Source organism: Peromyscus leucopus, chromosome 15 (assembly GCF_004664715.2).
Source record: "Peromyscus leucopus breed LL Stock chromosome 15, UCI_PerLeu_2.1, whole genome shotgun sequence".
NCBI lineage: Eukaryota > Metazoa > Chordata > Mammalia > Rodentia > Cricetidae > Peromyscus > Peromyscus leucopus.
In genome coordinates, this window is record NC_051076.1 from 61049156 (window position 1) to 61073747 (window position 24592).

Here is a 24592-nt window from a genome sequence, read left to right on the forward strand (position 1 = left end):
CCAAGGCCTCGAGGCCCCGCCCCACTGCGCTCTCCGTAGAGTGCGCCACGCCCCTTCCGGTCCTGCCGCTCCTAGTGCGCACGCGCCGGGCTCCTCCCCGCCGGCGCGCACTGGTCTTGGGCTTTCTCTTTCCGGTCTCCCGCCTCTCTCTCCTCTCTCTGGCCCGCGGGACCACAATGCTCCGCGCCTCTTGTCACTGGGAAGGCGCCGAAAGCAGGGGTCACTCGAAAAGAAAAGGTCGCCTCGGTGCATTCTGGGTACGGGAAGGGAGGAAGGCGAAGGGGCGGGGCGGGCGAGGGGAGGTCACGCGGCTGCGCACTAGGGCTTGGGCGGATGCTCTCCACTTTGCGGGGTGTTTCCCGGTCTGTGAGTTTGCGGGTTCATTAGAGACGGGGAAGTCTGTTTCCCGTGCGGCTTCACGCCGCAGCCTCCACTCTCCGCACAAGTTCCTGGGTGTATTTTCTTGGGTGTGTTGGCTCCTGTGCCCACGAATGACTGCCGTCCCCCCGGGCGGCTCGGGAAAGGAGTCAGCTAGGCAAGACTGGGAAAAAATAACGCTTTTTCTATCTATGGTCGGCACCTCGGTGTCTTCTGTAGTTTTCAGTAGGCCGGGCGGCGATGGCGCACTCCTTTAATCCCAGCACTCGGGAGGCAGAGCCAGGCGGATCTCTGTGAGTTCGAGGCCAGCCTGGGCTACAGAACGAGATCCAAGGGCAGGCACCAAAACTCCACAGAGAAACCCTGTCTCGGAAAAACCAAACCAAACCAAACAAAATCGCTAGTAGATGTTGGAGGTAAACGCCTTTAAAACGTTACTTTAAATAAACCTAAAATAAACCCAAGGGTTGGGTTTATTTCATTTACTATTTTAAAACAATGTACCTGTGTCTCGGGCTGGCCTTGAATTCACTATGTAGCCAAGGATGACCTTGAACTCCCGATCCTCGTGATTCCACCTCCGAAGTGCTGAGATTACAGAAGGGGCGGGGGGCACCACTCCAGATACCTTTCTTTTTAAATCCCTTGCCAAACATTATGCAATTAATAATTGGAGGACATGACTCTCTAGCCCTTCCGTACAGATTGGGTGTATGGTTTTAAACCTGTGTGTGGTTTCTGCTGCTCGGGCTTTGCGGAAGGTTGGGGAGAAGCCGAATGTCATAACCCAGGTTGTCCAGGAACTGACAGAGGCTGGAGGATGACTTTGAACCCTAGATCCCCCTACTCTCACCTCTGGAGTGCAGGGATTATAGGCCAGTGCCTGAAGAAAAAATTCTTTGGGATTTTATAAAGTAAGATCTCTTACAACTGATGATTAATTCCATCTTTTTGCAAGAAAATGCCACTTACTTGGTTACATGTTTTCTGCCTCTGAGTTAATGCCTATTGCATATGACCAATTTATGTTTAAGGTTTTAGCTGTGTGCTGAAGACTGCGGTAGGGTAGTACACACTGGCTTCTGAAAACAGAAGTGAGTGCTAGTGAGATGGCTGAGCAGCTAACGGCACTTGCCGACATCCTTTGTTCACTCTCCACTGTCCATATGGTAGAAGGAAAGAACCAAGTCCTACAAGTTGTCCTCTGACCTTCACGTGTTCAGTGACACACAGTCATGCACAATAGATAAATGTAAAGAAAACGACCCTATCTAAAAAAACTCCTAAAAATAAATAAAAGGGCTAGTGTGCTTGTAATTAAAACTTGAAGCTTTTGTTTGTCAGTATTTTTGGGGGTTTCTGCCCTCAGCCTACTGCCTGCTCCATCATACTAGGCTAATGTCTTGGTTATTGTAGGTGGTTATTGTGAACAGCTACCTAAATACCTTGTTAAAGATATTATAGCAATTAGCACATCTTGTTTCCTAGATTGATGAAAAGCAACATATTCTATCAGTGCCTTCCTCCAACACCCATTCCTACTGAGATAAAGGAGAAAAAAAAAACCAAAAAACAAACAAACAAACAAAAAACCCAACAACAACAACAAAAACCAAAAAAGAAACGGAGGAGAGTTCCTTCAACTTGACAGAGAGTATCTACAGAAGACCATTGTTGCTGGAGAACGTCTCTCCAGGTTCCACCAAGCCCTGCAGTCCCACAATCCATGTATAAAATAATCACTCAGATGCTTATATTACTTATAAACTGTATGGCCATGGCAGGCTTGATGCTAAGATGCTAAGATCCAGGACAAAACAAGGCTGTGTCCTCTCTGTTGGTTCCTTTCAACATTGCATGAAGTGTCTTAGGTGATACAATAAACAAGGGAAACAAACTGAAAGCCGATTGGGAAGGAAGAGTTAACTCTATCTCTCCATAGATAATATAATTAAAACTTAAAAAAAAAAAATTGTATGTGTTGCTGCCGGCACACCAGAGCACACATGTAGAGGTTGAAGGACAATGTGAAAGACCCTCTTCTTACCTACCATATGGACTGTGGGGAATGAACTCAGGTCATCAGCCTTGGTGGCAGTGACCTTTATCCACTGAACTATCTTGTTAATCCATTAAACCCCATTCATTTATTTTTTTTAAACATTTATTTTTAAGTGTATGTTGGAGTGCCTACAAGCATGAATGTGCACCATGTGTGTGCATGGTGCCCACAATGGCTAGAAGACACTGTCAGATTTCCTGGAACTGGAGTTGTGAGCCAGGTAATGGCTGCTGGGGTCTGAACCTTGGGTCCTCCAAAAGAGCTGGAAGATGCTGAGCCATCTCTCCAGCCTCAGCCTTTCCATTCCTTTGGATACACAAAACTAACTGACCTTGGCCTTCTGTGCTGCTTCTCTAATTGGCCTCACGTGATCTCGCTGCTTTACACTAAGAATCTCTCCCTTTCTCACTTCCATTCCTAGGAGTATTTCTTGGCTTGTCCTCCCCTGCCACAAGACTTAAATTTATACTATTCTGTTAATTTTTTTGGACAGCTTCAATATGAAAATCTAAATGCTTCACTGTGATCTACTGATCTGACTAAATTTCTGGCTTCCTCTGTTTTTGCTTGCCCACATGCTCCAGTCTCTTTCTAACTCCAGCACCTCTGCACTGTTGCCAGGCAGGAAGACTTTTCATGGTTAACCAATCCTCTTTACAGTGGATTTCTTTTGTCCTCCTTACAGTAGCTTTCTTTGGCTCCACAACTGAATATTTTACTTCCACTCTGTCTTCTAGTCACTGTCACATTTTCCTTAATGTCTTTAAGGTCATTAGCAATAAAGAGAAATTTCCTTCTGTCCTCCTGGTCCTCCTCTCATCCTCTATTCTCTTGCCTCCCCCCTTAATGTTTCTCACTTTTCAAATTTCATCCCTTTTTTTTTTTTTTTTTACAACTATACCCCCTCCCCATCCAGTGCCTAGAACATTCTTGAGTTCCTGGCACATAGAAAAATGTGAAGATGAATATGAGCATCTACCATGTTACTAGAAATTTTGGGGTGCTTCACTGGGGTGCTCCATGTTACCTGGGAAATTGTGGTCCCTTCTCAGGTTTCTTAGTATGCTAATAAAAAAATTTAAAAGACTCAGAAGAAACTTTAAGGACAACTTTATTTTGTCCTTAAACTTTAAGGACAAGGGTTTAAGGAGAAAAAAATGCAGGGCCACCAAGTTATAAACCTTGGTATCTACCTGGAGGAGGAAGATGATGAGAAAAAAGCCATGCTGTTTGTAAGCTACATGGCTGAAAGAGGAGAGCTAACAGAAAGAAGGAGAAATTCCTGTGTGTGTGTGTGTGTGTGTGTGTGTGTGTGTGTGTGTGTGTGTGTTAGCATGCCTAGGCTTCGGCAAATATCAGAAGCTGATAGGCTTAATGAGGCTGCCTGGCTTTGGCCCTTAAGCACCTGTGCAGAGGGCAGAGCATCTGGAAAGGAAAAGTACACAACTTCATTCAAAGCCTAATATTTTTCCATCCCTTTAGCATAATTGAAGGCAGTTGTTCTCAACCCGTGGGTTACAACCCATTTGAGGGTCTAATGACCCTTTCACAGGGATCATCTAAGATCATCTGAAAACAGAAATATTTACATTAAAATTCATAACTATCAAAATTACAGTTATAAAGTGACAATGAAAATAATGTTATGGTTGGAGTCACCACGACACGAGGAACTATATTAAAAGGTCATAGTGTTAGGAAGGTTGAAAGCCATTGCCTTAAGATGAGCCCACCTTTCAGAGGGGTGATTCCTTAGCCAGGCAATTGACCAGGCTAGCTGTAATCTTAGGTCTCTAGGCCATTAATTCCTTGCCATTTCCCTTAATGGACCTTTAACACTACTGTAAATACCTGCATATATTTGTGACATTGAATAAAGTAATCAGGTCACCTGATAACCAAGCAGTCATATCCTGTGGTTGGTCTGGACTGTCGTCTTGGGGAGGATTGATAAGTGCCTAGCAGATCAGTACGGCACACATCTGGGGGTGTTTGTGAGGGCCTTTCCGGAGAGAAATCACTGGGGAAGGACCCCTCCTGAATGCAAGTGGAACAGAATAAAGGGACAAAAGATACCCCCCTTACCACAGGTACCCTCTCTGCTCTCCAGTCACTGACATGAACTACCATGTTCCACCCCATCATACCGGGTACTGAAATCTCTGGTACTGAGGCGGAAGAAAACTTTTGGTTCAAGTTGTTTCTGTCTTTCTGGATTACGCTGTCAGAAGAGTAACTAGTAGAGAAAGTTGGTACCAGGGAAGTGGAGCTGTTGCTGACACTTGACTGACTGCGGTTGAGAAGAACTGATTGGAAGGAAGATGTCGGGAAGCCGGCCCTGGAACGCTCGGGAGTATGCCGACAGAACTCCTGGCAGAGAGCCAGTGAGAACGGGCGAGCCTGTAGCTGGGAACAAGGGCGCTCCTGAGAGTTGTTTTATGTTGCCTAGATTCTGTCTATGCTCCAAGTCTATGGGAGGCTGGATTGATTGGTAATAGACTAGTTAAACTGGAGCAGGAAATTTGAAGGCAGCCCATTATCCCAGCTTTGAAATGGGCATCCTCACTGCTTTTAACTAGTTTTTTAGTGAGAACTGGGAGCAAGAGATCAGAGAAGATTTGAAAAAGAATTGGGTCAGAAAAGGATGGTGTTCCAAGTTAAGGCTTAAGAAAGCATGGTGTTTGAAGCGATTAGGCTCTTAAAAAGAACCCAGGAGGGTGTGGGCGCTCTGTCGGCAGACAGTGCATTGAGGATGTATAAAGCCCTGGTTCTGTCCCAAGACTGCATAAAAACAAACTGGGCATGGTGGCACAGCCTGTAACCTCAGCACTGGTGGTGGTGGTGAGGTGGACAGGAGGAGTCAGAAGTTCAAGGACATACTTGGCTACATTGTGAGTTGAGCTCAAGGTCAGGCTAGGATACTTGAGACTGTCTTTTAAAAAAAGCCAAGTATCTTGCACCAGGACAGTAGAAAAGATACTTTGAGCCTATGCAATCAATGAGCCCCCACCCATTGCAACTACCAGGATACAGAGATGCAAACTAATTGGAAAGACTGGCCCTGGAGTAGAGAACTAACCCAGCGCTTTCTAAGGCTGGACGGGGAACTATAGGATTTAATATTTGCCCTGCCAGGTGTCAGTCTTGCTTTGGGCAGATCCTTCCTGGATTCTTCACTTTGGGAATGGGAATGTTTTGATAGGTACTTGGAACTATATACCTTGATGTTAGCAGAGCACACAGCTAAGTGTTTGCCCCAGTCTCCGGAAACTGGACTAGAGCTTTGGAGCATTGGGGTTGGGGAGGGATTGAATCTTATGGTATAAGGAGATGTGTTGGAATGTCAGGTTGACAGGGGATGGACTTGGGATGGTTAATCTTGAGATTAAAGCCCACTTCTATGTGTGTCTGTGAAGACCCTTCCAGAGAGGACTAAGAGACAGTGACCTTCCTTGAATGTGGGTGACACCATCTTATGGGCTGGGTCCCAGATTGAAAAAAGGAAAAAGGAACAAGTCCACAGGCATTCTCTTCCCCTGCCGCTGTCCCACAGTAGTGTGAGCTGTTCTTCTCTGCCAGGCCTCCCTCCCCCACCACAATGGACTGAAACTTCCTTTGAGGTTTTTGTGTGTGTGTGTCCTTTTTGGTCACAGTGAAGCAAAAGAAACTAACAAAAATATTATGTGTGTAGTTCTCAGATATGAAATATTTGAAAAGGAGTAGACATTTCTTCCAAAGATTTGGGGAAGGAGAAAAAACAGTAACATATGCTTCCGATTGTTGCTTTGTTCAACTTTATTTTTCTTTCAAGACAGATTGGAGTAGTAAGTAGAGTTGGGGAAAATTCTAGAAAGCAATGAGAGGAACCGGAAGGAGGGAGGGTATTGAAGCACAGATGGCAAAAAAAAAAAAGAGAATGGGAGTCAGGGAGCATGGATTAGGTCTCATCTTTCTCTGTTGCAGAGCCGCCACAAGGTATGCATTAACAGGGAGCCTAGTTTTGTAGAATAACAGGAAGAAAAGCAAGTATGACTCCCAAGTTAAGAGTGCAGTATGGAAAGATTATCTGATGGGAGGGAGAGATGCTGCATGCTACCCTACCCCAGGCCCAAGTCCCTTTGCTGCGACTCAGGTGGACCGGTGGGCCTTAAACGAAGGGTATCATGGTGTCACCCACTCACTCCCAGAGCTCACTCTACCTCCTGCTCTGGTAAAAGTAAACTTACAGATGAAATTCCCTTTAGAACAAGTTTCATCCACCCCGAGTCACACCTCTGTCCCATAGCTTTTTCTTCTGATCTACCTCCCCTCTTCTGTTTATTTACTTACTTATTTATTTTTGAGACAGACTCTCACTATGTATCCTTGGCTGGCTGGCCTAGAGCTTGCTACACAGACCAGGCTATCCTCAATCAGAGATCCACTGCCTACCTCTGCCTCCTGAATGCTGGCATTAGAGGCATGCACCGCCATGCCCAGCCCACCATCTTTTTACTTTTTAAAGAAGTGTCCATCCATCCTCCTGGACTCAGCCCAAGTTCTAAGATCTGCCAAACTCTGGGAGACTAAAATAAATTGGACTGAAGTGTCTTTGAGCTTTCTGGTGGATCATTCAGCAATTGTTCCATGAGCATTTGCCTTACTTTCTTAACTGGCTTTTGGAACATTTGAGTTTGCACATATCCTGTGTGTAGTTTACAAAGACAAAAATGTTCCCAGGGAATGACTAGACTATTGGAAAGGGTTACAACTGGAAAAAAAAACCAAAACAGAGATTATTTGGGCACAATTCCCATATCTTTGATCAAAATAGAGAAACCACCTGGGCTTTCTAGAATAAGGCTGGTGTTGGATTTTCTCTATGTAGATAATTAATTATACATTAATTTTTAATCTCCTTCAAATTAAATAGTTTTGATTTGCATATGTAGCAATGTACTGCTTTTTAGTACATTACATTTCAAAATAAAGACCTTATGAAACATCTTGTTATTAATAAGTTAGAGTACTTGGGAATGCTACCCCTCACCCTGCACCCCTTTTCATTTAAAGACAGTCTCAGGTAGCCCAGTCTCGCCTGGAATTTGAATTCCTGATCCTCCTGCATTGTCCTGAGGGGGATATTCCATTTTTTGGGTAACATAATTCCAAATAGAATTTTAGTGATGTGTGTATGACTCATGTTCAAAGACAGAAGTGATGTAGCTTCTTGGAAGTTTGTTTTTCGGTGGTTAATTGTGACATTCAAATAGTTTTCTCTCAAGACCCAAAAAAGCCAAGGCATTGCCAGCTGTGAGTTTATCCTGAATAAAAGAGAGAAAGAGAGAGAGAGAAGTTTTACTTTAAAACATGATTGGCTTGATAAAGCACTTATTAGAGTCATTGATTACTTTTTTTTTTTACATTTGCGTGTCGTGTGTGTGTGTGTGTGTGTGTGTGTGTGTGTGTGTTCTCATGCAGAGGCTTTATGCATTTAGTTATACTGGGCTTATTTTAAGACATTAAGATTTTGTTTTTCATCGTCTAGCGATGTCAGAGATTGAGTCAAATGAAAGTTGTAGGCAAATGAAGTAAAATGGGCTCTCTGTTCAGCTCAGGAAGAAGACTGAGGTCCAAGGCATGTACCTTTGTTTCTTCGTCGAATTCTCCCATGGACTCTATCAACTTCCCGGGCTCCTGCTCCCCTAGTGGAAAGGGGTAGTCAGTTCCCAGAATGACTTTATCCTAAAAGGAGAAAATACAACTTTATTTGTAAACATGAGAACATTAAGGAGCCTTCTGTACACTTAATTTGCTTATCATATACACCAGTCTGGTAAAACAAGAAACTTCTTCCTAATTTAATAGAACCAGAACTGCTCTCAAATGTTAAAGATTTAAAGGTTCGCCTTCCATTTTGCTATTTCTTTGTCCCAGCAGGTGTCACTATTAGGTCTTCTAAGAATTGTAAATCTACTTCCAGTCTTGCTTCTGAGTATGCGTGGGCACAAGTGTGGAGGCCAGAACACAATCTTCGGTGTCTCATTCCTGAGGTACTGTCCACCTTGGTTTTTGAAAGGAGGTCTGTCACTGTCCTGGAATTCATTAAAGATGCTCATCTGCCCAGCCTGTGATCCCCAGGGCCACCTGTCTCTGCCTTCCCAGTGCTTGGAATACAGGTGTGTACCATCACACCTGGATCTTTTTAATATGCGTTCTGGGAATCGGACCCAAGTAAGTATGCTTGTATGATGAGCGCTTAACTGCGTGAGCTATTCTACACCTCAGCCTGTTTATTTTCTTAGTAATTGAAATACAGAATACTGAAATATAAGAAGTGGCTATTTACTTGATAAAACATATGGATATATTCAGATGAAATGGAATAGTCTACCTTTCTTATAATGACACATCCCAAGTGACCCTGTAAGAAAGTAGAGTTGGAAAGAAAAGTTTGGGCTAAATGGTAGTCTAACTCCTCATAGCTTTGTAAATAATTCACAGAGATCCGCCTGCCTCTGCCTCCCGAGTGCTGGGATTAAAGGTGTGCGCCACCACCGCCCGGCTGAGAATAATACTTTTATAAGTTCATCAGTACCATACAGTGTTGATACAGGCCTACATTATGTAATAATAAAATCAAGGCATTGGGCTATCCATCAGCTAATCATTTAGTGCTTCTTTGAGGTGAAACAATTCTACCACACCTATTTTGAAACATACAAGAAATTTCTGGCTAGAGTCACCTTATGGTTCAGAAGAAATCCAGACCTAGTCTCTCTTTTTAACTGTAACTTTGTTCCAACCTCTTCTCTATTGCCCACCCCTCCCAGCCTTTGGCAAACATTGTTCTGTGCTGTTTCTACAAAGCTGACTTCTGGAGATTGCGCATATGTTCAGTCATGTAGTATTTCTCTCTTGGAGCCTGCTTCATTTCATTAATGTTCTCTACGTCTATCCGTGTGTATGTGTGTGTGTATGTATGTGTGCTATATGCATATTTATGTGTGTGTGGGTACACATGCCTATGCGCACATGTAGAGGCCAGATGAAGATGCCAGGTGTCCTGTTATGGCATTTTCTACCTTATTCCCAGGAGACAGGGTCTCTCACCAAGCCTGGAGCTAGGCTGACACGAAGCAAGCTCCAGGGATCTTCCAGTATCTGTCTCCTACAGGGCTGGGGTTATAGTCTGCCTCAGCTTTTTACATGGGTGCTTAGGATTTGAACTCAGGTCTTCATACTTGCACAGAAAGTGCTCTTACTGCTGAACCATCTCCCCGACTATCCATGTTATGTGCTCTAAATGAAGGTCCCTCAATACAGTGAGTGTCATTAATGACAACCCACAGCTCGAATTATATTGAATGGGAAAAAAATGAAAGGTTTTTTCTTTAAGATATGGAACAAGCCAGGCTGTGCATACCTTTAATCCCAGCACTTGAGAGGCAGAGCCAGGCAGATCTCTGAGTTTGAGGCCAGCCTGGTCTACAGAGCAAGTTCCAGGACAGCCAGAGTTACACAGAGAAATCCTATCTGGGGAAAAAAAAAAAAACAAGAGAGAGAGATGTGGAACAAGACGAAGATTGTTCACTCTCACCACTTATAGTCAACAGAGTCCTGGACTGTCTACTCACAGCACCTAGGCAGGAAGATGGAGGAAGGGCAATTCAGACTGGACAAGAGAAATGAAACTGTCTCTCTGCAGATGATATGATCATATGTATAGAGAGCCCTACAAGCTCCACAACTCTTTACAATTAATTAAAGAATTCAGTAAAGTTGCAGGCTACAGTATCAGTTTGAAGAAATCAGCGGTATGTCCACACGACAGCAGCAAAGCTGTCTGAGACAGGAAGCCCACTTAGACTAGTTACAGCAAAATACTACAATACCCGGGGATACATGTAACCAAGGAGGGGAAAGGTCTCTGTAGTGGAAACTATATTGATGAAAGAAATCAAAGACACAATAAGTGGAAAGGTGCCCTGTGTAAATGGGTTAGAAGAATTAATATAGTTAAAATGGCCATACTACCCAAAGCAATTCAGATTCAATCCAGCCCCTCTCAAAATAGCAGTGACATTTTTATTTGTTTGTTTTTGAGACAGGGTTTCTCTGTGCAACAGCCCTGGCTGTCCTGGAACTCTCTTTGTAGACCAGGCTGCCCTCAAACTCGCAGAGATCCAGCTGCCTCTGCCTCTCCAGTGCTGAGATTAAAGGTGTGTGCCACCACACCGGGCAGCAATGGCGTTTTTTATGGAAAGAGAAAAGCAATCTTATAATTGCTATGGAACCACAAAAGACCCTAAATGGTCATAGTAGTCTTGAACCAAAAAGACAAAACAGGAGTGAGCACCTTGGTTTTAAAGTATATTGCAAAGCCTCAGTTACCCACACAACATGCTATTAGCATACAAACAAGTACTCAGGCAAATAGAACAGACTAGAAGTAAACTGCAGTCATTGAGCTTCAACAAAACCAGGCGGTGTTTCCATACTGAAGAAAGGACCATCCTTGATGATTTTTTTGTGTGTCTATGAGTATGAGCATATATTTTCATCTCAAAGAAGAATGCAATGTTTTCAGTTTAGCAGTGTGGATGGAACTAGAAATCATCATGTTAAGTGAAACAGGCTATCCCAGAGAGGTAAGTGCCAGCACTCATGTGTTGTCTATAAAGTAGCTGAGCTCATAGAAGTTGAGAGTAGAGTGTTCGTCACCAGAGACTGTAAGAATAGGAACAAGAGCAGGGGTGGGGGGGTTGATTAATGGAACAGGGACAAGAAGTTCTGATGTATGCCAGCTGGGGTGTTGCATGCCCGTAATCATGCCTTAAGAGGCAGGCAAATTGGGTGTTCAAAGCCAGCCTGGGTCATATAGTAAGCTCCAGTTAACCTGGGCTATGAGGTGAGACCCTGACTCCAGAAGCAATGACCAACCCAGCAGCTAAAGAACCCCAGGAGATCTGGCATGTTACACAGTCAGTGGGATGACTATACATAATAATAATGTTCTGTATATTTTAAAAAGCCAGGAGAAATGACTTGTAATGTTTAACCATAGAGATATGCTTGAGTAGACATGTTTAACATGATAGAAACATTATACCATTTACACATATACCAAAAATCATACCAGATATATGTATGTGTACTATATATATACATAGACCCACACCCACACATATAGTGTTCAAAATAACTTAAAACTTAAAAAATACTTCAATTGGTAATATACACTGGAGGAAATGGTCATTTAAAAAATAGAAATTTAACCTGGGTGTTGGTGGCACATGCCTTTAATTGTAGCACTGAGGAGGCAGAGGCAGGTGCATCTCTGTGAATTTGAGGCCAGCCTGGTCCACAGAGTGAGATCTTATGGGTATGTATGTATATATATATATTTGATGGCTAGGGAGATAGTTCAGAGAGTGCTTGTTGCCCAATCACAAGGAACTGAGTTCAAATCCCCAGTACCTCAAATGAACATGTTTGTGCATGTGCCTATAATCCTACCGCTGTGTGAGGCAGTAAGAGTGTTGGGGGCTTCCTAGCTGCCACCCTAGCTCCAGATTCAGTGAGAGACCTTCTCTTAAGAGAACAAAAACAGAGTGATAGGATAGAACCCATGATGTCCAACAAATGCGCGCGTGCGCGCGCACACACACACACACACACACACACACACACACACACACACACACACTACAGTTTCAAAGTCCATGATTGACTACCAAATCTATGTTTAGATTTCTGTATTCATTTGTATATGAAGCCAAGCAAATACACCTGCTGCGGAAGCCCTCAAGACACACAGTTATGTCTCCTCGCATCTGTGCCAGCAGCTGATCTTGTTCTAACACTCTGCTTGGTATGCACCGGGGGTTCATCTCCTCTTCTTGCTAAAGCTGTTTACATTTCCAACATACAACATGATTTTAGAGTCCCACGCTTCTACTAGCCTCGTCAGCTCCATTAGCATGAAGATGAAATCCAGGCATTAATCTTCTAATTAGGAACTCTTCCCTTCCCAGCATGCTGGCGTTCTCAGATATAAATATGCTTTAGGAAGCAGTCTGTCCTGCTTTAATATGGAGAAAGCAAAGGCGTCTGAAGCAGAAGCGAAAAGCAGTCTTCCAGTGTTCTGCAGTTCATCCCTCCTGATTATTTCCCTGGTTTCCTGTGTGTGTATGTGCGTGTGAATGTGTGTGTGTGTGTGTGTGTGTGTGTGTGTGTGTGTGTGTGTGGTGTGTGTGTGTGTGTGTGTGTGGTGTGGGGGGGGTGTGTGTGTGTGTGTGTGTGTGTGTGTGTGGTGTGTGTGTGTGTGTGTGTGTGTGTGTGTGTGTGTGTGTGAATGTGTGTGTGTTCAGAGGGTAGTGTCAGGTGCCAGTCCTTCTTGACTTCTACTTATTTCAGACAGGGTCCTTCTGTTGTTTTTCTGCTGCATATACCAGGCTAGCTGGCCCTTGGGCTTGTAAGAGCGTTGGGGTTGAAGATGTTCACGCTGTGTATCAAGCTCTTAGACGGGTTCTGGGGATTCGAACCCAGGTGCCCAGGGATGCATTGCCAGTGCTTTACCCGCTGAGCCGTCTCATTTCCCCAGTCGCTCAGACTGATTTTTTTTTTTTAATTTTTAAATTCTACCACAGACCAGCAAACTCATGGTTTGAAATGTTTAAATTATTATTTCGACTTGTTCTCAACTTCTTTCTATAGAAGGTTCTATATCTGCTTGTAACTTTCTGAGTTTTAAACTTAAGAAAAGTTTAAAATTATCCAAATGCATGCCTTTTATTGGTAACTGTCTTAGTCGCTGTTCTGTTGCTGTGAAGAGACACCATGACCAACACTTAGAAAGCATTTAATTGAGGGCTGGCTTACAGAGGCTTAGTCCATTATCATCATGGTAGGAATCAGACAGGCATGGACTGGGGGAGTAACTGAGGGATACATCCTGATCGGTAGGCAGAGAGAGAGAGACAGACAGACAGACAGACAGAGAGAGAGAGAAAGAGAGAGAGAGACGGAGACGGAGACAGAGACAGAGACAGAGACAGAGACAGACAGAAACAGAGAGAGACTTTTGAAACTTCAAAGCCCACCACCAGTGACACACTTCCTCCAACAAGGCCACACCTCCTAAGCCTTCCAATCCTTTCAAGCATTTCTACTCCCTGGTGACTAAACATTCACATATGTGAGCCAATGGGGACCATTCTTATTCAACCAACACAGTAACTCTTGATCGTCTTCAGCTTGATAGCAATTTTATAAATTCATTGGCTTTGAAATTGGTCTAAATCTGGGCTACCATCCTTAATGTTTTAGTTTTTTTCTTTTTAAATCCATCGTCCTTAGATTCTTTCATTTTGAAATAAATCCAGTTAATAGTAATTATTTAGCCATTATTTTCTTATGAGGTGACTCTGCCCATAATAATTCTTTGAACTAGCCAGGTGGTGGTGGTGCATGCCTTTAATCTCAGCACTCGGGAAGCAGAGCCAGGTGCATCTCTGTGAGTTGGAGGCCAGCCTCGTCTACACAGTGAGTTTCAGGACAGGCACCAAAACTACACAGAGAAACCCTGTCTCGAAAAACAACAACAACAAAAATTATTTGAATTGGAATTGGACTTGTAAGAAAAATCTTCTTTTGAGATGGTTGGGATATAACTTTGACATACATGCTTATAATCAACTTGAAAATTGCTTTAGTAAATGTGTGAATGAGTTGAAGGAACAATTTGTTGAATGGGTGTGGGGCTGGAGAGATGGCCAAGTGGTTATAAGCTTGTATTGTTCATGCAGAGGGACTGAGTTAGTTCCCAACTGTACCATGAATCTTAAAAGGTCTTATTAATAAAAACAAACCCGGAGCCAGGTACTGAGGTAAATGCTGAAAGATCAGACAGGCGGAACAAGCCACAGCCACCTCACCTCGCCAACTTCTCAGCCGATCCTGTTTCCTCAGACTGGAAGCCTCTGAGTCCTCATCCGAATGATCTCAGCTGAACTGCTGCTAAAAGACTAAAAGCTTAACAAGACCTCTAGTTCCTGGTCCTCATACCTTGTATACCTTTCTACTTCCTGCCATCACTTCCTAGGATTAAAGGCGTGTGTCGTTTCCAAGCAAGATATGAAATCTCAAGTGCTGGGATTAAAGGTGTGTATCACCATGTCTGGCTGTTTCCAGTGTGGCTTTGAACTTACAGAGATCCAGATGGATCTCGGCTTCCAGAAGGCTAGGATTAAAGGTGTGTATGTCACCATTTTTTCTGGCCTCTATGTCTATCTAGTGGCTGTTCTGTTCTCTGACCCCAGATAAGTTTATTAGGGTGCACAATATATTGCGGGACACAATATCAGCACACCCAGCACCCATCTCAGGCTACTCACAATGCCTTGTAACTCCAGCTCCTGGGGATCTGACTTCTAGCCACTGTAGAATGTGCTACTCGTGTGCACATAACCACATCCCCATATATACACATATACAATAAAAACCCAACATCTTTTTTTAATGTTTGAATGTATGAAAGAAGGAACCCTGATGTAATTAGTCCTGAAATATTAGGTACAAGAAAGTAGGCACAAGAGAACTAGAAATGAAAGTCTTGTTAATGTGGAGCTCTTGTTTTGAGGGAAAGGAGATTGCAGCAGGGAGGAAGTAAGGGGAAGAGACTCCTCAAGATTTGTGTGGTTCTGCAGGGAGGAGAGCACACACCCACCCATCAGTTGATAACCTCTCTGCTTGATAGATGCTTAATAAATACTCGAGTAAAAATACTTTGAAAAGTTGCTGCTTCTTCACTCGTCATGATGGTTAATATCGATCATCAATTAGACAGCATCTAAAATCACCTAGATGACAAGCCTCTGGGCATGTCCATGAGGGAGTTTCTAGATTGGGTTAATTGATGTGAGAAGACTCAGTCTGATTGTGGATAGTACTATTCCATGAGCTGAATGAAATGGAAAAGGCCAGCTGAGCACCAGCATTCTTCTCTTCCTCCTTTCTCACTATAGATGCCATGAGACGTCTGCTCTGGCAACAATGCCTTCCTGGTTGTGATAGATGATACCCTTGAACTGTGAGCTGAAATAAGCCCTTTCTTCCTGAAGTTGCTTTTTGTCAGACATTTTATAACAAGAAGGAAAGTAACCAATTCACCTATTATCTTATGGCTGCAGTTTTCCTATGTATTAAATGAATCATAAGGAAGAATCCGGGGCTGAGGAAGCCTAAGCATGGCCTTACATAGACAGTTGCTCTGCTGTCAACTGGCGTGAGCTCCCTGGGATACACAAGACTGTGTCAGGTTCTCATCACATCTGCTCCCAGAAGAGTCTGTTCCCTGGGGATCTACTAAGATTATGAACCAGTTTCTGAAGACATATGTCTGAGTGTGCTAAGGTGGCATTTCACATCTACTGTATTTTAGAAAGCCCCATTTAAAGGTTCTGTGAAGGCCAGCTGTGATAGCACAGACCTGTAAACTGAGGCACTTGGGAGTGAGTATGAGGCAGAAAGTATGAGGTAGGCAGTACTGATCTGTCTTAAGAGGGGAGAAATTAAGCTCAGCATAAGCAAGCAAGTGAGCATGCTCACATTCATTTCTTACTGCTCTCCACTGTGGATGTGATGTGACCAGCTGACATCTAACCAGACACAAACCTAGACCTACCTGGGAAATTTCGATTGAGGCGTTGCCTGCCTCAGATTGGCCTGTGGGCACTGTGTTAGTGGCTGTGAGAGGGCCCAGGCACTGTGGGCGGGGCTGTTCCTGGGCAGGTGGGTTTGTGTGGTGTAAAAAGGTACCAGCAAGTGGTGCTCCTCCTTGGTTTCTGCTTCAGTTCCTGTCTCCAGGTCCCTGCACTGCTTCTGTCCTAGTTTAGAATGCACTCTAACCTGTCAGCCGGATAACCTTTTCCTCACCCAGTCACGTTTGATAATGGTGTTAATCACAGCAACAGAAAGCAAATTAAAAACTAAAGCAGGAGAAAGAGAGGGAGATGGGAGTCAATATGATCAAAGCACATCATATACACGCATGAATATGTCACAGTGACTCAGTGAGAGAATACTTTGGAAAATAGCTTTTGTTTTTAACATGTAGAAGCTTAACTACCTCCTAAGCAATAGAATAAAGTAGACCAAGCGGACACCACCCACTTTGTATTATGATTGTAAGGGATCTAGAGCATTTAGAAGGGTATGTATCAGTTATATACAAAAACTATACCACTTAATATAAAACAATTGGGCATCTGAGAGTTTGGGTATCTTTTGGGGTCCTGGAATCAATTCTCTTTGTGTACCAAGAAGCAATAGTACATATTTCAGATGTTTTACTAACTCAAACTTTCCTTTTCCCTCAAAAGTGTCTCACCTGTAGCAGTAGCAGGCTGCTAGTCTAGCCTGCTGCTTTCCACAAGCCATCCAAATGGGACCCCAGCTTACCTTTCCTATGACATCTGTCAACAGCTTCAGAGACCGAGGATCATGAACCAGGGAGTCTGTGTAGAAGGAGCCAAGGTATTTCCTAGGGTCAGATGAATTGTCCTGGGCACAGAGATCTGGTCGCATGTTGAATCCATGGGCGATTCTTCCTATTGTGAAGGGGAAGGCACCACCTGCAAAGAGGCAGAGGCAGGAGGATTACAAGTTCAAAGACTAACTGCTTGGTTTACAGAGTGAGTTTAAGGCCAGCCTGGGAAACTAGTGAGAGACTGTCTCAAAGTAAATTTAAAGGGCTGGAGAAACAGCTTGGCAGGTTCTTGTTGTTACAGAAGACTTCTGGTACCCAGCACCCATGACGGGTGGCTCATAACTACCTGTAACTAGCTCCAGTGGCTCTGACAGCCTCCTCTGGTCTCAGAATGCACCTGCGTGCATACACACGCACACACACGCGCGCGCGCACGTGTGCCCCTTTCACCCCCCCCCACAGACATATCAACAACAATAATCTTTTTTAAAAATTGAAAAGGGTGCCAGGCGGTAGTGTACATGCCTTTAATCCCAGCACTCAGGAGGCAAAGCCAGGCAGATCTCTGTGAGTTCGAGGCCAGCCTGGTCTACAGAGCAAGATCCAGGACAGGCACCAAAACTACACAGAGAAACCCTGTCTCGAAAAACAAAACAAACAAACAAACAAAATTCAAAAGGGCTTGGATGTAGCTCGGCAGAGAGTACCCACCTAGCATGTGTGAGGCTCTAGAGTCAATGCTCAGTAGCACTAAAAAAAATGAGTAATAAACAAACAAACAAATAAATAAATGAAAAATGGATAGGGAGATAATTCACTTGGTAAAGTGAATGGCTGTGCAGTGACATGTGAGGACTTTAAATGCCAGACATATGTAATACAGCCAGGCATCCACCTGTAATCCCAGTTCTGGGGAGGTGGAGGCAGAAGGATCCCTGGGCTTGCTAGCTAATCAGTCTAGCCAGATTGATGAGCTCCAGGTTTAGTGAGACACGCTGTCTTAAAAAAATAAAAAATAAAAAGGTGGGTGGCACCCGTGGAACAATACCCAACATTGGCCTCCTTGTCCTTGGCCTCCACATCCATCCACATGCAGCCACATCCATGCACAAATAAACATGCTAAATACACACATGAAAGAAGAGACCAGAACCATCTCTGTCCTCCAAGCACTGTCCTTTGTCCTTTCCTCGCCCATGAATGCACGGAGGAAGGGTCACATGAGGACCCAGGAGAAGGCCACCATCTATGTGCTAGGAGGACAGCCCTCACCAGAAGCCAGCCCTGTCAGCACTGTAGTCTCCGATTTCTAGCCTCTAGAACCGTGAGAAAATGTTGCTTTGAGTCACCCTGTCTGTGGCATTTTCTTAGGCCACTCTGAGCTGATGCAAATAGAGACTCACCTCCATGTGCAAAACACACCTTGAGTTTGGGAAACTTCTCAAACACCCCACCCATGATCATGGAGCAAATGGCCATGGTGGTCTCCGATGGCATTCCTAGAAGAGGAAATGGGTTGCGTGGTTCAGGGCTTGTTAACTTAAGCAAGAAGCTTAGCGACCGTGGCTGCAGAGCAATAGCTAAGTTGGGGACTTGTCGTGATGTGAAGCACGGGGCCCCTCTGCCCAGAAATGATTCAAATGTATCCAGGGCATTACTTAGCCAAGAAGAACCATCCAAAGGTCCCCATTTGCTGTTTCAAGGGGAGGGGTCTAAGAGATGGAACCGGCGAAGGGCTTGGCTTTGGTCCTGATGAGGCGGCAAGCTTGGGTTAGCTTGGGATTCCTGTTTGGTTTGGGGTTATACACACCTCTCCGTGTAACGATGCCCTGGGCAGCCCAATCCCTTCACTTGCACACACTGTGCAAACACACATGCACACCTCTCCAAACAGTAGTGAACTTAGCAACCTCAGATCCTCTAGGCCCCCACTCTGCATCAGATTACATATACTCTCCTCTCTGAATGATGTTGTTAAGTTTCCCCAGCCCTGGTAACAATCAAATTTAGGTCATTTCTAGGCAAATGTATTCCCAATATATCCAGCTAGGGAGAATAAAGGACCTATCTGGCCTGAATTGGTTTGGGGTGCATATACAGTAAGGCAAAACTGTGTCTTCTAGTAACTTATTAGGGAGAATCTTACATTAATTATCGTATGCCTACATATAACTGGTCAGGTATATAATTAAAATATAATGCATTATGGGAAGTGACATTCATAGTAAGTGTTGGGTCCCCAACCTTAAAAGGCAGCCAGTGATTATGTTTCAAGATGAGTCTGGGCTCACTCAGCTCAGGCTGGACACAGAATTGCTGGCAAATAGATACAAGCTCACAAGCAGCCAAGAAAAGCCTCTTCCCTTGTCTCTTTCTACCTCAGGCAAATGGGGGCATCTAGTTACACACCAAAGCCTACACCAACCTGCAGGCTCCTTCAGTCCCTTTTAACATGAAGCTATGGTGAGTTTCAATGCCACTCGGCTCTTCTGGACCTAACCCCCCAGGCTATTCCAACTTAGACATTCTTCCTCCCCCAACCCTGCGGCTACCTGCTCCCTTTAAAACCAACCACTCCCCCAACCCCCACCCCGGCCTTCCTCTCTGTTCCTCTTTGCCTCCTGGGAGGTAGCCTTGGCAACTTTGAACTCCCAAAAATGCCTCTGGCTATTCTCTCTACCACACTAGAGTTATGTGGCAGCTTCATATTTACAATAAACCTTTTCTTGCCATGCACCATGGATCAGTCCAGTTCAGTGGTTTCACTGCACCCTTACTTACAGTAAGAAAATAAACACACGGCCCAATCTAACACACAAAACAGAGAACCAGATTATCAGTGTATCTACCGTCTATACTATCTGTTCACTCCTAATAAAGTTACTCTGCACATCCACCTGAGTCCTTATTGTCAGCTCTTTGGATAAGGGGCCGTGAAGCGGGAACCCCCTGGCCTGGCCCTGACTCCCAGTAACACTGATTCCTTCTGTCTTCTTCTCAGGGCTGCGGACCAAGCCCAGGTCCTTGTGCTTGCTAGACAAGTGCTCTCCCACTGAGCTGAGTCCCTAGCTCTCTCGTTTTAGTCTGGGTGCATAGTGTTAGGCTTCTGGGCAGAATGGCAGCTCCTGGGATGTCCTGCCCTTGGCCTGGGAGCAGTTGTTTGGTGTTCTCGCCTGCGTTCCTTCGTGGAGGATGTGCTTTCCTGTCTTGTAGGGCTTTTGTGTAGTTTTGTACATAACGATCTCAGTAAAGTTCCTGGTTATGACTTCACATTGGAGGTGCTCAGCAAAATTAGTCAGCTCTTTCGGCTCTATTTCCTCATCTGTGAACTTAGGGTAGTTGTCAGGTCCAAATTCTGCCAGTTAGACAGAAGCCAACTTTCCTCAGGAACTTATGAAGTCATTCCCCTCTACCAAAGGGGCCATTTCATTCATTCATTATCAGAAGGGACAAGTGGCTATCTGTGGTGCCTATTACCATACCAAGGCACACGCTGGCCTCCAGGCTCCCTCAGTATCACAAGTACCTGTTACACACTTCAGAGTCCATCCTGGCATCCTGGCTCTTCTCACTCCCTCTTACCCTGAACTTCCTGCCACTCAGAAACTTCCCTCCCCCCAACCATACCTTGGGGTCATCACACCTTCAGTTTATACAGCAGTGATGGTTGGTTCCTAGCAATGGGTTATTTCTAGGGTTCTGTGATAGTATCTGGTACAACACTACAGCTCACTAAATGTTAACAGTTACTATTAATCCTGCCAAGTCTCTGCTGCCGCTTGGAGCTAAGGCTGAAAAGCTATTGGGTTGATGTGAATTTCTTCAAATGCTTCACACTCCTAGAAGCAGCAGTTGGCTCATGTTGGATGCTTTAGCCCCCAAGGAGCTGACAAAGTTGGAGAAACTGAGTCTTCAAGTGACTGCTCATTAGCTAGGATGTACATTTAATAGGAGAAAATGCAGTCAGGTAGATCTGTGAAATTGGATTTAGCTGAGTAAAAGCCTAATCATGGTAGTTGCTATTACTCTCAATCTAATCCCACTTCCTTCCTCTGGCAGAACAGAGTCCCATGGATAACTGGAAAAACCCAAGAGTTGAAGCTGTGCTCCCGACCCCAGTCCAGCACAAACCTACGAGCCAAGGCAGCCAGTATTTGGCCATTCGACCATCCATCTGCATATCCCAGGGATGCACGAACAGAGAACAGTTCAGCCTCTCAGCTGCCTTAAATAGAGCAATGAGAAAGAGGTTATTGGGGGCCACCACTTTTTTTTATATCTCATTCTACGTTGATCTGAGCAAATAAGCTCAAATACTTTGAAATTCCTTCTTGATCAGTATAGAAGATTCCTTGACCAATTATTACTGCTTGAACAAATAAAAAGAACTCTCATAATTAACCATAGGTTGACGAATTTAACATATTGCTTGGTGAAAGGAATTACAGGAAACATCCACCACTCAATGGTGTGTGTGTGTGTGTGTGTGTGTGTGTGTGTGTGTGTGTGTGTGTGAGAGAGAGAGAGAGAGAGAGAGAGAGAGAGAGAGAGAGAGAGAGAGAGTCTTTCACTAGCCTGAAGCTCACTGATTTGTCTAGGTTGAGTGGCCAGTGAGCACCAGGAATCCATCTGTCTCTATTTCTCCAGTTCTGAGTTTATAAGTGCATACCAACATGCCCAGCTTTTTTACACGGATTCTGGAATCTGAATTCAAGGTCTTGGACTTCCAAGGTAAGCACATTATTGACTGAAAATCTCTCCAGCCCCAACTCAAACATTTTGATGAAAAGCAAATGCCTAAGGTCCAGTTCCACACTTCAAATGCAGGGGAATTTTTCCCACTGGTGCCTGCACAGTGCACCCCTTCAGGATGACTGGGAGGGTATCCTTGGAGTCAGGGCAGGAGGGCTCCCTCCTTCTCCCCTCTTAGAAACCTGGAGCTACAGAAAGTGAGGAAATGAGAGCCAGGCATGTTTGTGTATACCTGTCAATGCAAGTTCAAAGCCAGCCTGAGCTACACAGGGAAGGCCAGGTCAGGTACTAGTGCACAGACAGACCCCATATCAAACAAACAAGTAAGTACATACATACATACATACATACATACATACATACATAAATTCAGGAAAATGATGAGCTAGGGATTAGGCCCTTGCAGATAGAATGGAGTAGGCTGGTCTGATCTAAGTCGTGAAGACAGTTGGATCCAACAGTGATGGGGTGTCTGGGTCTGTGGGTACTCTCACTGTTCCTGGAGCCCAGTGAGTCTCTCAGCACTCTCCCATGAATGAAAGGAATTTACTGAAGAGAGAATTCTCAGTGTCTGAGCTGGGTAGGTACTAAGATGAATACTATGGGCTAACCTGCCTCAAGAGCTTGTGGGAAATGGAAAGACCATGTGGATGGAATGACCTTCAGTCAACAAAATGTTTGACTAAATCCCCTCAGTAATTTTACTGGTGAGGTTTTTTTTTTTTTTTTTTTTTTTTTTTTTTTTTTTTTTTTTTTTTTTTTTTTTTTGGTTTTTTTTGTTTTTTGTCAACTTGACACAAGGTAGACTTTTCTGGGAAGAGAGAACCTCAACTGAGAAACTGTGTCCATTAGACTGCCTGTAGGCAAGTCTGTGGGGACCTTTTCTTGGTTAATGATTGATGTGGGAGGAGACAGCCCACTGGGCAGGTGGTTCCCCAGGTTGCTTTGGTCACGGTGTTTTATCACAGCAGTAAAAGGAACGTTAGCACAATAGTCATTAATACTAGTGGTCACCAAGGTTCTAAACAAGCTTTCATTAGGACATTTTCTTTGTAAGCATATTGGGACACAAGTCTGACTCATCCTACCTCTACACACAAATATTTGTGCTAACCCAGCTGATGCAATGTGACGTGTGTGTAAGTATTTTTTAATATGGCACAGTTTTGGATAGCTAGGGATCCTAGACCTGACAGGCAAGGGATGAACTGGAGATCTCCAACTCAGTGGGCTCTGCAGAGCCCAGCGACATAAGCTTCTGAAGGCACGGATCGAACTACTTCCTGATCGTGAATGCAAGCTGGAAAGAGAATACTGACTTCTTGGGATGCCATAGGCTTCCCCAAAGCACCTGATCATGGCACCTTGTGAGATCTGACCTCTGGGGCTCAGATGGCTAACTCAGCAGTTAAGAGAACTGGCTGCTTCTCCAGAGATCCCTGAGTTCAATTCCCGGCAACCACATGGTGGCTCACAACCATCTATAGTGGGATCTGCTGCCCTCTTCTGGCATAAAGGTGTACACGCAGATAGAGTGCTCATATACATAAAATAAATAAATAAATCTTAAAAAAAAGAATGAGATCTGACTTCTCATTAGGATAAGACTTGATTGAATTCTAATTAACATGAAAAAGAATCTCCTTCTATGTGTGGTGCATGACAGAGAACACAAAACCTCATACTCTGAAGATTACTAACATTCACGGAGCGCTTAATACCAGTGCTGCTACCAGAATCTTACAGCAATTAGGCTGAGCACACGACTCGGGTAGGAAAGCGCCGGCTGCGCAAGCATGAGGCCCAGAGTTCGGATCCCCAGACCCCACGGAAAGCTGGGCCCAGCAGCACGTTTGTAACTCCAGTGCTGGGGGCTGGAGGCAGGAGCATCTCTGGAGCCCTCTGGTCTAGCCAGTTTAGTGGGGTCAACAAGCTCCAAGTTCAGCGCAACACCTCGTCTCTGAAAATGAGGGGAAAGGGCTGGCGAGGCGGCTTAGCCGCTAAGAGTCACTGTGGCTGCTCTTCCAGAGGACCAGCATTTGGTCCCCAGCACCCACGTGATGGCTCACAGTGGTCCATATCACCAGCCCCAGAGGATCTGAAGCCCTCTTCTGGCCTTGGAGGACACTACACACATGTGGTGCACAGACATCCATGCAGGCAAAACACTGACTGATACATATACAATAAAATTTAAAATAAGGTGAGGAGCAACTGAGGAAGACATTGGATGTCAGCATCTGACCACACACACACACACCACACTACACACAAACAAGAATTTTACAACTACTAACAATTTTAATCATTTATGAGACACGCACTCTGTGTGTTATACATGTTCTCATGCCTGCCTCCATAAGGAGAAGAGAGAAACCACATAACTTAGTCAGGCCTTGGCTTCGGATGAGTGGTAGAGTCAGGCAGTCAGGCGCTAATATTCTGCCTGCCTCATACCAGCAATGAAATAATTTTGTACCTGGGTGTACGTTACTAGGTTTATTCACTTAGAAGAGAGGTCTATGGGAAAGGGGCGGGGGCACCGGGATGCTGCGGAGTGCCGGGACTCCCTTGAAATGACAGCCCATGACAGCACCAACTCGGCTGTCAGTTCTTCCCCTTTGTTTGAGCACGTTACTGACGCATGCTAGAGAGGAGCTGGCCAGGCCAGCCTTGCTAACCAAACAAATAGATTGTCAGGCCAGGGACACTGCAGGTCAACTCTGGTCCCTCAGAGACTGGCATGCTCCCAAACAATCTCGTTGGAGTGATAGATGGGTTGCACTCGGCACTCAGATGGAAATGTCTGTGTGCACTCCTGCGGCCGCTATTGCTTTCTAGCCCCCCAGGAATTTATAAGCCCGGTTCCGATGAATACTAAAAATGACTTGTAGCTGAAGACTCTCGCACACTGTGCTGAGGCAACTTGG

The 24592-nt window shown here is 44.6% G+C and overlaps 1 protein-coding gene and 2 long non-coding RNA genes across 4 annotated transcripts in view; 2 read left to right on the top strand and 1 right to left on the bottom strand.

Moving 5' to 3' along the window:
- Nucleotides 1–144: 144 nt before the first annotated feature.
- LOC119089167 lies at nt 145–9905 on the top strand. Its single transcript, XR_005093036.1, has 3 exons — nt 145–257; nt 2554–2660; nt 8360–9905. It is a non-coding gene; the product is annotated as an uncharacterized LOC119089167 (long non-coding RNA).
- Acmsd (aminocarboxymuconate semialdehyde decarboxylase) overlaps nt 7668–24592 on the bottom strand; it is a 33673-nt gene continuing 16748 nt past the window's right edge. Inside the window, exons 6-10 of the mRNA XM_028874928.2 lie at nt 21042–21135; nt 18314–18409; nt 16883–17055; nt 8066–8164; nt 7668–7743 (exon numbers count right to left, since the gene is read on the bottom strand). Coding sequence (XP_028730761.1) covers nt 7672–7743; nt 8066–8164; nt 16883–17055; nt 18314–18409; nt 21042–21135 — 534 coding nt within the window. The 3' untranslated portion in view covers nt 7668–7671. The remainder of the gene's footprint in view (nt 7744–8065; nt 8165–16882; nt 17056–18313; nt 18410–21041; nt 21136–24592) is intronic.
- On the top strand, nt 14542–21311 carry LOC119089166. 2 transcript variants are annotated; one of them, XR_005093035.1, is made up of 3 exons: nt 14542–14584; nt 16804–16957; nt 20970–21311. It is a non-coding gene; the product is annotated as an uncharacterized LOC119089166 (long non-coding RNA). The 2 variants fall into 2 exon arrangements; XR_005093034.1 differs by lacking the exon at nt 14542–14584 and having other exon boundaries at nt 15207–16957.